The following is a 13,107-nucleotide window of genomic DNA, read 5'->3' as shown; positions in this document are numbered from 1 at the left end:
AAGTTGTTTTGGATGTGAGCTCAGAATTATTCTTTGGCAGAGAATTCTGTGGCCTGGGGAACTTGGAACGCAGTCCGGAGGGGGAAGCTATGGCCACGGACAGGCGTTTCCCCGGCTGAGAGGATTCTTTTCCTGTGTGGAGGGGAATAGCCAAAAGATGCCCAGAGTGGTGCCCTCTGAAGTGTGGGGTGCAGGGCGGCAGCCGTCTTGCCCAGGTCTAAGGGCGGAACTATTCCCCTCTCCTAATCCAAGCTCTCACCATCTTTAAAAACCCACGTTAGGTCTTCACTCGCGTGGCGTCTTCGTCAGTGTGGCCGCTCTGTGTATCTCCGCCTCCTCAGCTGCTGGGTGTCTGCCCTTCTCCGCGTCTCACTTACCAGTTTGTCTGTAAGCTCTTGAGGCAAGCACTCTATCCCTTTTCTCTTCATGTGTCTGAAAAGTATTATGTACATAATAGCTGTTCAGAAATGTGGGTTGAATGAACGAAGTGCTGCTGGTAGTCGGTTTTTCTCAGCTCCTAGGGGTCACCTGAGAGAGTGTCCAGCACACTTCAGCGTTTACCATACGTAGGACCCAGGGTACAGCTGGGAGCTCGTTACCCACGCTCTGATCTCATCCTTTGCTAACAGTTCGTCCTTAGTTGGCTGACGCTACCCCTTCTCTGTACTTTCTCTTACCTTATACTGACCCAGGGTGAACTCTGATTTGTTCTTCTGATGTCCTCTCATCATTGTCTTTTTGGACTACATCCTCACTAACTGTATTAAATAACCCAGACCAAAGAGGTGATTGTTTTCAGGTTTCTGGCTTTCCCAGCCTTGCCTTTATTTCTGTCAGATAGGTCCCTAGAGACCCTGGCCATAAGCATTTCCCAAGTGAGTCATGTCTCCGTGTGTTTGCTGATCTCTTCCCTCCTCCTCCATCTAGACGACATCCTGGAGTCTTTCAAAACTCAGCAAAGCAGCAGCTCTTCCTGGAAGGCTTCTCTTTTTATAAGAGATTTGCATGAAGCCTCCTGGCTTTTCTTTTGTCTCAGGTGTGCAGTGTAATGATTTGGTGTTTGTTTATGCTGCAAAATGAGCACCGCAGTAAGTCTAGTTAGTACCCGTCACCTCACAGTTACCGTTTGTCTCTTGTGATGAGAGCTTTTAAGATCTACTCTCTTAGCAACTTTCAAATATGCGATACAGTGTTGTCATCTCTAGTCACCATGCTGCACACTGCACCCCCGACTTAATTTTTTTCATAACTGAATTTGTACCTTTTGACCCCCTTCACCCGTTTCTCCTATCCCCCAGCCCCTACCTCTGGCAACCACCAATCTGTTCTCTGTATCTGTGAGTTTGGTTTTTTTGTTTTGTTTCTTTTAAAGTCCGTACATAAGTGAGACCATACAGTATTTGTTTTTCTCTTACTTATTTATTCACTTAGCGTAATGCCCTCAAGGTCCATCCGCATTGTCGCAAATAGCAGGATTTCCTTCTTTTTATGGCTGAATAATACTTCCTTTCTCTCCCTTCTTACAGCACGTCGCGTAAACCCCTCTCATCCTCCTTAAAAAACTGGTCCGTAATTACTGATTACTTGCTTGTTACCCTATCTGAAGATAAGGACCATGCCTCGTTTGACTTCATGTTTCAGCATCTAACACGGTGCTGGTGCATAGTAATGTCCAGAAAATCAGTGAATGAATCAGTAAATTAATGACTGAAAGAATTCGCTCGTATTCATCTTTCATTCTCTTATTTTCTGTTCATGTCTTCCCCTCTTTTGTTTCTGTTTTTCTCCACTGTGACTAAATTTCTGTAAGATAATAGAAATAATACGAGCTTTGTGACCTTTAGAGTTTCCTTAGCTCGACAGATGTTGGAAGATGGATTTTGAACCCAGCAAACAAATTGGAAAGGTTTAAATGTTGTGGGTAGATGTGGCAATGAAGATTTTATTGGTGTCTGTCATGAGGGTGGGAACATCATTGAGGTTAACATTCTTTGCTCAGGAATGAGAGGCCTCTGGACAGATCTGCCCTATTCTAACGGCAACACAAAGTTCTGTCACACTGAGATGTTAGATAGTTGACCTTTCTCCAATCTGGAGGTCTCCCAAGATGTCCATTATGGAAACCAAAAGTAAAGACACTGTTTAAAACCTTCCAAAGTTGGTTTAGCCCAGATACTTTTCATAGAGATATGATGAAATAATAAAGGTCCTAATACACTGGTCAAGTCGCGGGTGCTAATAAGTGCTAGGCTTTCATCGTTATCCTCCTTCCCAAGCTTCCTAAGGTTCCCAGAGACCTAAGTTTCCTTGACATTTCTCTTCGGATCAATGACACGAATAAGGGACAGATGCAAACTGTACGTGCCAGTCACCAACGTGCACGTCTTCTTTACAGATGGCAGGAACTTAATTCTCCTCTTCTGCACCTATGTTTTCTTTGAGAATAAGATGCTTTTGACTGCACTCCAGCTATTGATTATGGAGAACATTCTGTACAAACTTCCTGAGGGCCGTCCAGGAAACTCACACGCAGTCAGGGACCGGTCCACTTGCCCAAAATCCCCCTCACAGATCCCTTTCCTAGGAGCACTGTGCAGTGATCCAGCTTTTCCTACCTTTTCTTGAGGGAGGTGCTCTAGACCTTAGCAGCAGGGGTAGGGAACACCTGAGCAGGTATTTTGAGAGGTATAATGTCAGAGCAGCGTGAAGGGAGCCAAGTCAAGAGCCAGCAGCCAGTTCATCAGCATTAAGATTCTTAGCAGAAACTCTCCAATCTCAACCTGAATCCAGTTAAAGTGGTGGTAGTTAATCTGGGATACCCTAGTGATGCTATCTACTGCACTGTTAAATAGATGCTAATGTACTGAAAATGTTTTGAAAACAAACAAAACATAAAGGTAGTGGGGAAAATAGCTATAGTGCTTCATTTCCTTACTTGAAAAACGTCGTCTTTATGGCTTTACATTCAGTTTTGTGAAATACAATTCAGCTGAATTTTCATTTAATAATTATGTAATGCAGGTGTAGACTTCCCCTGTTGCTTGCACACAACCCCTGTTAATTGCAGCAATAGAAGTTGCTTCTGGAAAAGTACGCCTCTAAAAGCATTGTCCAGGGAAATGGGATGGTCAGTAACCCTTCAGTGTCTAAAGGTACCAAACCTGTCTTCCAGGACTCCTCTTGCCTAAGAAAATGAAAGAGGAATTGTTTCCTTCCAAATCCTTACAAGCTTGTGAATGAGGCTGCATTTACTGGTCCACTTTCCTTAAGTCTCTGCAGTCAAAGTCCTCAAGGCCAGGACCCTTGGAGAGTCTGTCAGCCTCATGTTGTTGGCAGTGGTTCATTTTGAGAGATTCCAAAAACACCCACTTAAATCATTTTTTCTTTGTCTTTTCAGGAGCATCTAAAGGCCTTTGATGGTGAAATCAATGCCTTTTTGGACAATATGTTTGGACCTCGGGGTGAGTGAGCTGCTTGAGAACTCAATGTGGAAGGAACACGGTTTAGTTAGAGAGGAGGATGGTGTCCCTTTCTGGTGTCTTGACAGTGGTACTTGGCATGGAGGGACTTACCCGCCCTCACCTTCGATGTCCTTCTCCCAGAACGTGCGGAGGCGCCCCTCCCTCCTGCTCAGCCTCTCCCGGGATTCAGGCTCCGGCAGCGGAACAGCGCGCGGTGCGCTCCTTGCCTCCGGCCGCCAGGTGGCGGTGCCTTTCCTTCCAGGTCTGCTGCATCCTCTCCGCCCCGCCGCCCACCCTCCTCCCACTTCCTCACGCGCACAGTCACAGGCAGCCCTTCTGCCCTTACCTGCCCTGGGCAACTCCCTCTAAGGCAGCGTGGGCTTCATCGGCCCAGGGCCACGAGGTCGGGCTCCGCAGCTCAGCCGTCTGAGTGTCCCGATGTTTCCTCCACCACCGGTCACTCGGACCGCTGCGGGGCATCCAGATGCGTCTGCCCCTTTCTCATCATCTGTTAAGTGTCAGCTGCAATAATACTTAAGAAGCCTAAATCACAGAATGTGGTACTCTGGCTTAACACTCACCAGCATCTTCCGGCGTCCTCAGGATGAAAACCCAGTTCCTCACCGCGGACCACGCAGTCGTGTACTGTGCAGCCGCAGCTGCCTCTCCGACGCCACTGCTGCTCTAGACATCTTACTTCCTCGACATGTAGCAGTCGTTCATTTGCTGTTCCTCCCGCTAAGACCTCCGGCTCCCCAGTGTAGTCAGCTCCTCCTCATACGTCAGGTGCCGGCCTGTGAACGTTACCTTCCCCGACAGGCTTTCCCTGACCAGGATGGCAGAGATTTGCCCTCGAGAGTGGCAAATCGAAAGCCTCTCATCACGCTGTATTTCAGCCTCTGTTTATTTCCTTCATACGCTTTATTAATAGCTCTTTCTCCCACGAGGGCAGGATCCGTGACTGTTATCTCCAGGGTGTATTACAGTCCTAGGAACCTGTGAGACACTGTATTTTGCAAATAAGTGAATAAGTTTTCCACAGCACGTTTTGTTTCCCTTGAGCCTTGCTGGTTCACAAAGCTGGAAAATCTACAAGTTCTGTCCTCAGCATTATTGGGTGGGAGGGGGAGGGAAATGAGGTTCTCTCCTGTTTCTCAAAATCTTTAAACAGAATCACACCGAGATGATTTAGACCACTCTCCAGTTTCCATACAGGCTCCATAAATTATCCTGTGTGAATGACTAATTATATAGTTTTAGTGAAATGGTACTGATTGTACAGAGCTTTAACATATATGTGTATTTTTTCACATTGCCTTTGGTTTTCGTTTTGTCTCGTTTTCCGTTTTATCCTTGTGATGATCCTACAGGCAGGGTGGGACCTGTAGCTCGTAACCTGCTTTATGTGATGTGTTCTCTGCTGTACCGCTGTAGCAGGCAGCGTGATACTCTAACAGGCATGCGGGGCTTCTGGGTGACCGGCTTTCTACGTGACATTTGCACTAGAGCCATCAGTGTCTCTGAGCCAAGGTCATGCTGAACTTTGCCACTGGTAAGGTCACTGTGACCTGGGATGATTTCTTATTACTGTGGATGGGGATTAATTAAGGCTAGGATTGCAGTTGTCTGCTCAGCAGTGGTCATTTTTGTGGGAGTTTCCTTTGTAGCAAGGAGGTTGTGAGATTGACAGTTGACAGCTGGATCAGGTGACCTCCACAGTGACAGGGAGTCTAGCCTCCAGGCCATCTAGTGCCCACTTCCCCTTTGAGGGGTGGCCCAAACTTAAATTGTCTGGCAGGCCCCCTGCTAAACCCACAGGTGTCCCCAAGCCTTTTCTGACTTTACCTACGCCACGTTGGTACCATCAAGGGAGATGGTTCTAGGCAAATACGTGACCCAGATGCAGAGCTAACATCTCAAGCCCCAAAGATAATAAATGATATAAGTATCTGGTCCCATCTTTTGGTCGGAACAGTTATGGTCTTCCCCAACAACAGCGGCAAACATTCACAGGGCTGGGACAAAAGAAAACGCCAGCCTCGGGCGCTGTATTAGCTAAACGCGCTTGACTCAGTGTGTCGATCGATACGCATTTGATGACTGTTCCCGTCAACTCTGCACTGAGTGGCGATAAGTTACGAGAGAGACAGAGTAGAAATATAAGACGTAGTCGGGTCTCACGGAGCGTGCACTGTGGCTGGGAGGTAGAACTGTCACCTCTGAGGCAGTCGAAAAGCAAGGAAGTAAACCACGTGTGCTCGTTTCTGGGGCTGTCGTAGCAAAACCCCACAGACTGTATGGCTGGAAACACAGCAGTTTATTCTCCCACGGCTCTGGAAGTCGGGGTGTCGGCAGGGCCCTGCTCCCTCCGCGCTTCAGGGAAGCCTGTTCCTGCCTCGGCCCTCGCTGCTTTCTACTGTTGCCTTGCAGCTGCGTGGCTCCGTCTCTACCTCTGTCTCCATGGGGCCTTCTCCTCCTTGAGAGCCAGTCTGCCCTCCTTGTCAGGACGGACACTGGTCACTGAGCAGCGCCCACCGTAATCCAGTACGACCTCATCTTAACCGGTTTACGTCTGCAAAGACCCTATTTCCAAATAAGGTTATATTCACAGATACCAGGAGTTAGGACTTGAACACAGCTTTCTGGGGGACACAGTTCAACCCATAATACCATTAACAAGAGGCAGGGTAGCAGTTTAGTTCAAGTTAGTTAACTTCTTTTACCCAATTTTTCTCAATCATAAAGTGGAGATCGTACCACCTGTGTGATGGATTTATCTGTCACCTCGCCTGTGGTGATGGCATCACAGGGGTTGGCAGATGTCCAGACTCAGCAGATTGTTCACAGTAAATATGTGCAGGACTTTATCAACCACACCTCCATAAAGCTGTTAAAAATAATATCACCTGTATCATTAGCTTGTTCTGAGGATTTTCAAGAAGTTAATGTATATCCAAGGCTTTAGGACTGTGTGGGGCACAGAATCAGTGCTCCGTAAATGTTAATTATAGTAACAGCGTTATAGCCATGATAACTTGTAAATTGTAAAATAACTATTTTGTCATGCAGATGAGTAGCTGTAGTTATGGAAGAGCAGTGGGGAATGGCTTCCTTCAGAGGCCAGGACCTTGATCCTGGGGGTCGAAGGACACGTAGGCTTTAGGCCGCGTGGCACGTAGGATGTGGAGGTGGATGTTAGGAAGTGGCCCAGTGTGCGAAATTTATGACGGATTATTGTGAGCCAGTTGTGCCGAAGGTAATATCTGTTAGTTGCGTGAATGCTCCTCTCTTACCTTTTTATCTCTGTCAGAATAAGGAGAAGTCTTTACAGAGTAAGCGGTGGGACAGAGCTTGAGAAGGCACTTTGCTCACAGAAATGGTGCTCTGTAGGATGGGGGGTGTAGAGAAGCTGGGGGTAGATGGGGTGGCAGGGAGCAGAAAGGGGAACTGGGACCGCGGGGACCAGAGGAATCAGGAAAAGGGAGAAACCAGTTCCTACAGCTCTATTTACAGAGATCAAAAACAGCACGCAGGGGCTTCCCTGGTGGCGCAGTGGTTGAGAGTCCGCCTGCCGTTGCAGGGGACACGGGTTCGTGCCCCGGTCCGGGAAGATCCCACATGCCGTGGAGCGGCTGGGCCCGTGAGCCGTGGCCGCTGAGCCTGCGCGTCCAGAGCCTGTGCTCCGCAGCGGGAGAGGCCACAACAGTGAGAGGCCCGCATACCACAGGAAAAAAAAAAAAAAACAGCATGCGGTTTTCATAACTCTGGGCCAAATCATTTTCTCTGTTTAAGCAACAGAAAGGAGCAGAGAACAAAAATCGTTTTGTGCCTACAGTTATTTTCTAATTACTATGTTATAGATCTACAATGTGTGTTTTACTTAGGTTTTAAAATTTTAAAGCTAAATAAACAGAGGGACACCTCTGTCCAGGTTCTTGCCTCCTGGCTGCTTGTACTTTTGGTCCACGATCAGGTTTGGGTCCCCGGTTTGATTTTCTGCTCTCGCCTCTGAATCCGAGGCTCCGCCTTTGCCGTCTGCAGCTCCTCGTGCTTGCCCTTCTGTAATCCCACTGCTCTATTTGGATCAGCTGAACGCTCAGCCGTTCCTGGTTTATGCACAGTGATCCTAAGCAAATTCCAGGGAGTGTGGGTTCCAGGAATTAGGACACGCTATCATTGTGTCTGCTCTCCTGCCGACCCAAAGCTTCTCCACGGGAGGCAGCAGAAAGGTGAAATGGACGGGAGGCGGGCGTGAATTCCCAGCCACCGGAGCGCCTTCTGCAAATGCTGATGCTTTCGGAGCTGTTTTTACATCCATAAAATGGCATAATACTTCATATTTACTGAGAGTAACTACGGTAACTGTTCCAAAGTTAGACATTCAAGAACTGTGACTTCCCACCTTTATTACTTGTCCTTGTCACTCAGCGTTCAACTGAAGCCCTGTTTGCTCCACGGGCCCCTCCTTAACTATTCCAGCCCCCACTGGTTTCTTCTTCCGAACTATAACTCAGACCCAGCTTGCTCACGCTGTGGCCTGCAGTTCCCTGTCGAACTTGGGTGAGCAAATACAGCACACGTGACCGTGTCTCCCAACTGAGCGCGTGGGGTGCCCGCGGGATTCTCACTGTGTGTTTCTTTGCAGATTCTCGAGTCAGAGGGTGGTTCCTGTTGGACTCCTACCTTCCCACCTTTTCTCTCACTGTCTTATACCTGCTTTCCATATGGCTGGGCAACAGATACATGAGGAGCAGACCTGCTCTTTCCCTCAGGGGCGTCCTCACCTTGTACAATCTTGGAATCACACTTCTCTCCGCGTACATGCTGGCAGAGGTAAGTATTTGTGTAGCCGACGCTGGGGAACAGTGACCGAGTGATTTTTAGAAGCAGTTACATCTGGCGTTCTAGAACTATCCACGGTTGCTATCAGTACTGTTCTTTAACATCTCAAGGTTCCGGTATCTGATGTTATTCCTTCCAAAAGTCCTAGAAGTCTTTGTTTCTAACTTGAATGTTTTTTAGCCCAATTTAGACCTATTTCTTTAGTCCTTAGTCTTTCATTGTAATTTAAAATCACAATTTAGGTCTGAATGGGCCTTTAAAGATCATATATAGTTTTCTTCTTTTATAGATTATGATACGGACGCTTAGAAAAGTTAACCTGATTTGCCTGAGAACAGACAGCTGTTGAGTAACTTTTTTAAGTTAAATATCAAATGCAGTTAGCTTGACCGAAATGCAAATATACGTTCCCTTAAAGGATACTCCTCCCATCTCTGGGTCACTGTGTATCCTCAGGACTGGCTTCCAGAGGCCTGGGGTGACATTCCAGCTCGGCTGTGGCTCCCCACATTACATCATGTCTTCCCTGCTCCTTTATAACGTGCCAAACCTAAGTAATTTCACAAGAAAAAGAACAAGTAATGATTGCCCTGCCTATTACAACCAAAGGTCATTTTACTGTAATACAAGAGAAAATCGAAAAGTGTTAAATAAATGTGCTTGAGAGAGAGAACTAAAACAGAACAGTCTTTTTGGGGAAAAGTTAGGATAAACTCATTCATATAAGTTATAAATGGCTGACAGTGGCACAGGTATAGCTGGCTTCCTGGTGTCCTTGGCTTCTAAACGAAAATAAACTCTTGCCTAGAATACAGGCCATCTCACCCATAGAGTTTAATCTGCACATTAGTCTAATATGCACCATTCTAATAATGCTTAATAACCAGTATCTACAAATGACTGTCATGAAACTCTAATTATGGAATTTGAGGCATCAGAGTGCAGGAGACAGAATTTGGGGTCAGGAAAGCCATGCTGATAGCTCTAAGGTTATGTCACATAGGTGCTCCCTGATTTACCTGACTCTAAAAGGGGAATTTCTATTTTAGGTTTCTCTGGGTAGGCTTTTTAGTTCACTAGATGAGCTTGCAAGATAGTAATTTACAGAGTTAGTTTCTCCCTGTATGACAGAGGGAGAGTTACTCTTCCTTGGGTGGTTCCCAGAAGTGGCAGCTGCATCAGGGGAGCCGGCCTGACCATCTATCTGCGCTGGAAGCTCTAATCCCTGCTGGAAGCAATGGTGCAGTGGAGGCAGAAGATCCGAATTCAAGTGTCAGCCTTTCGCTTTCTCTGCAACTTTGGAGGAGTTACTTAGGCTCCCTGAACCTCAGGCAGCTTAGCTTTCAAATGGAGATACGATGTCTGTCCTACTTCACTCCCTCACGAGTGTAAGGACGAATCCGTTCTGTTCAGCCTGCATTCAACGAGCACCTGCTCGGTGCAGCCCAGGGGCCACAAAGATGTTTAGACGTGGTTTCTGTGCTTGAAGAGTTCACAGGCTAGTGCAAGTAGCAGTTAGTCACTGCGGAAGGGCCTCGTTGGTCTTCAGGTGAGCCTCAGGCACCGTCAGCAGGCACAGCAGTGCAGCGTTTGGACAGCCAGGTACATGGTTTGTATTTTTTAGGGAGAAGGTCTGCGTGGAGCTCATTCTCCACCACAGGTTTCAGCTCTGGCTCGTCCAGTGGTTCTCTTTTCACACTCTTCCATCTCTGCTGTTGGTTGATTGCCTCCTAGTCCCCCAACGGCAACCTCTTTTAGGGCACAAGGTCTTCTCTTTGACGCTATGGGGAATGTTTGGTTAGACTCTGGTCAAAGGATAGCTTACCTTAACCTTGCTCACTTGTTACGTCCAGGCCAGATGTCTGCTTAGGCCAGAAAGCTGCACTAAAATTACTAACACTCTTGCAGCAAATGTGTCGAGTCCCTGCACTGTGTCAGATTGTGTTCTAGGCTCTGGAGCACAGCCTCTGCGTGTGCGAGGGAGCGATGGCCGGGGCGGGGCAGGGCAGGGCGCGGCGGCCTCTCTGAGGAGGTGATGTTTGAGCTGAGGCTGGGTGATGAGAGCAAGCCAGGCGTGCGGAGCTCTGGGGAGGCGCCGGCACAGGAGGATCGGCGAGTGTGGAGGCCTTGAGGTGCTCGAGGACCGTGGGTAGGGGCCGTGCGGCTAGGAGCTAGGACAGCGGACGGAGGGCCGCTTCAAGGCGGTAGGTTGGGGGCAGGTTACATCCGGCCTTGTCAGGAGTTTGGCCGTTGTTCTAAGCGTGATGAAAAGCCCCTGGAGGACTTTAACGGGGGAGTGACAGGATCTCCCTTTTTAAACAGGTTATTCTGGCTGCTACGTGGAAAGTGGACTCAGTGAGTTGGGGGCAGAGGGTCCGTTTAGGAGATGACTGCAGGGCTACAGTCAGCGGGCGCCAGTGGCGTGGATTCAGGTGGTGGACGTGGGGAGCGGACCCTCATCCTGTTTCGGAGCGAGTCAGTCCACACCTCCTGAAGGCTAACCCTGCTTGCCAGCCTGCTTCCCTTCTCTTCAACACGTAGGCTGGGTGGTTTCTGCCAGCCCACCCAGCTAGGGCGTTGGGAAGGGTCCAAGGTGAGCAGATAGAGCCTCCCGCAGCCTGATGCTGACTTCTGCCGTTTAGTTTGTCAGATAGTCCTGCAGAGGTGCCGTGGGGATGGGGACGGCCTGGATAGAGCTGGCTAAAGCAGAGTACAGCCTGTCCTTCCCCGCCTCTGTATCGTTACTACACAGAGTTGATACTAGAGCCCCTGACTGCAAAACGACAGCCTGACCATAGAGGTTTTTAATCTTTCTACAAAGTTAGGAAACTTTATTTTTGAAAAAGACACACAAAAACTTACATGCACTTCTAGGTATTCCCAGATTCCCTGTGGCCCGTCACGGGTTCCCCTTTGAGAACCAGCACGTAAAGCTGTGGGGTACCTGGGGGGTGACTTGATCTGTAATAGACCCCATCAGGAAAGGTCAGTCTCCTTCACTTTCACCAGATTCACTTACCCTGATAGTCTGTACTTGTCATGACGTTAACTGAAAGGTGTTTTTGTTAGAAGGATAGAGAAGTCGATAAGGATAGTAGAGCAAAGACTTGCACAGGTTCTAGAACATTCCCAGTGTTCTTAGTAGTTCCTCTCTTCTTACTGTTCAGTTCATGAACATCTGTCCCTCCCTGCTCTGTTTGTGTATTGTAACAGTGCTGTACCTTTACACAGTTCTGATAAAGCAACAGAAAACTGTAGGCTTTCACGTATAATATCTCATGTAAATCAAAGCCAAAGGCCTTATATTATATTCTAGAATTTTAAGTTTCTTAGTAATAGTGGGAAAGAATGGAGAAAACTTCTTCTGTAGAATTTTCCACAAAGTTCATTTTCTTATGATGTTGTAAAAAGAATACTAGACAGGGAATTAGAAGACCTGAATCCAGTCATTTTTCTACCACTACCTAGCCATGTGATTGTGAGCAAATAATCCATTCATCATATAGCGGTTGAGCACCTTCTCCGTGCCAGTCACTGGGCAAGGAACTGTAGATGCGGAGATGAGCAAAGAAGGAGGCGTGGACTTTGTGGAGCGCTTTGTTTCTTGAGCGTAATGGGGAAAACAGACATTAATCAGTCATAATCGCACAAATGTCTGGTTACCGCATCGCATCGATAAAACGGAGAAAGTGATTTAAGAACGTTTCTGAGCCCTGGTTTTCACATCTGTAAAATGGTAATAAATACATAACTCACAAAATTACTGAGATGATCAAGTAACTATTTCTATATAAGCCAATGTAACGTTTTAACGTGTTAGTGTAGTTTCCTCACACGTGCTTACATTTATTTGTAGAACATATGATTAGATAAATTCCTTACATAAAATAGTTTGGTGCTCAAAATGATGGCTAAATTCTGTTTTTGATGGATGTGGAGGTTAGAAGTAAATTACATTAACTAAGGATTGTAACCACTGATACATCAGTTCAACAGCAGGAATTAGATCCTTTGATATCATGTGTTTGGGGACAGGATCGAGTCAAACTCGTTCTGGGAAGAACTCAGTCTTGAATAGATGCCAATCAGAAACATGAATGGGAAATTCAGTTTTCGTCCAAATTCTCACACTGACTTTTTTTTCTCCTCTTGTTTCTTTGACAGCTTATTCTCTCCAGTTGGGAAGGAGGCTACAACTTACAGTGTCAGGATCTTACCAGTGCAGGGGAAGCCGACATCCGGGTGAGTCAACCATCTGTAACCGTTTCTCCTTCGAGATACGACGATGGAAGCTGGGGTTAGATAAGAAACGGTCTCCCGTCCTAATAGAAATGCTTGCTTGGGGGACAGCCTGAATGAACCATGGTGCATCCGTGCAATGGGTCCCTTTGCAAAGTGGAATGAGGATGACCGCTGTCCTGTTACAACATCATCTCCAGGATGTAGCTCAGTGGTAAAGAGCAACCTGCAGACCGTGCTTACAGTACAGTGCCTTGTGTGCAAGAAATGATAGGAATATGTGTATATTTGCTTATGTTTTTAAAAAGAAACAATGGCAGAATAAACCAAAAGCTAACAAAATGGTTTCCTTTTGGGGGAGGGAACAGGTCAGAGGGGATAGGGATGGAAGCTAGACTTCTCTGAATGTACCTTGTCTTATATTTCAGAACCAGTTGGTGTTTTTACATAATTATAAAACAAATTTTAAAAGATTACAAGGCAGCCTCCCCCCAGATATCTCGGAAATAAACTAAATTAATATACCCATATATTGAGTTGTTGACATAACCACCCAAAGAAGAAT

General features: G+C 47.0%; 1 protein-coding gene across 2 annotated transcripts in view; it reads left to right on the top strand.

The window, feature by feature from the left end:
* ELOVL2 (ELOVL fatty acid elongase 2) overlaps positions 1-13,107 on the top strand; it is a 67,975-nt gene that overhangs the window by 36,858 nt on the left and 18,010 nt on the right. For both annotated transcript variants that reach the window (XM_067751985.1, XM_067751984.1), the window contains exons 2-4: positions 3,398-3,461; positions 8,107-8,294; positions 12,468-12,545. In XM_067751985.1, the coding sequence (XP_067608086.1) occupies positions 3,398-3,461; positions 8,107-8,294; positions 12,468-12,545 (330 nt within the window). The remainder of the gene's footprint in view (positions 1-3,397; positions 3,462-8,106; positions 8,295-12,467; positions 12,546-13,107) is intronic.

The sequence above is a fragment of the Pseudorca crassidens genome, chromosome 10 (genome assembly GCF_039906515.1).
Source record: "Pseudorca crassidens isolate mPseCra1 chromosome 10, mPseCra1.hap1, whole genome shotgun sequence".
Taxonomy (NCBI): Eukaryota; Metazoa; Chordata; class Mammalia; order Artiodactyla; family Delphinidae; genus Pseudorca; species Pseudorca crassidens.
The sequence above is the reverse complement of the archived record's forward strand: the minus strand, read 5'-3'. Positions and strand labels throughout refer to the sequence as shown.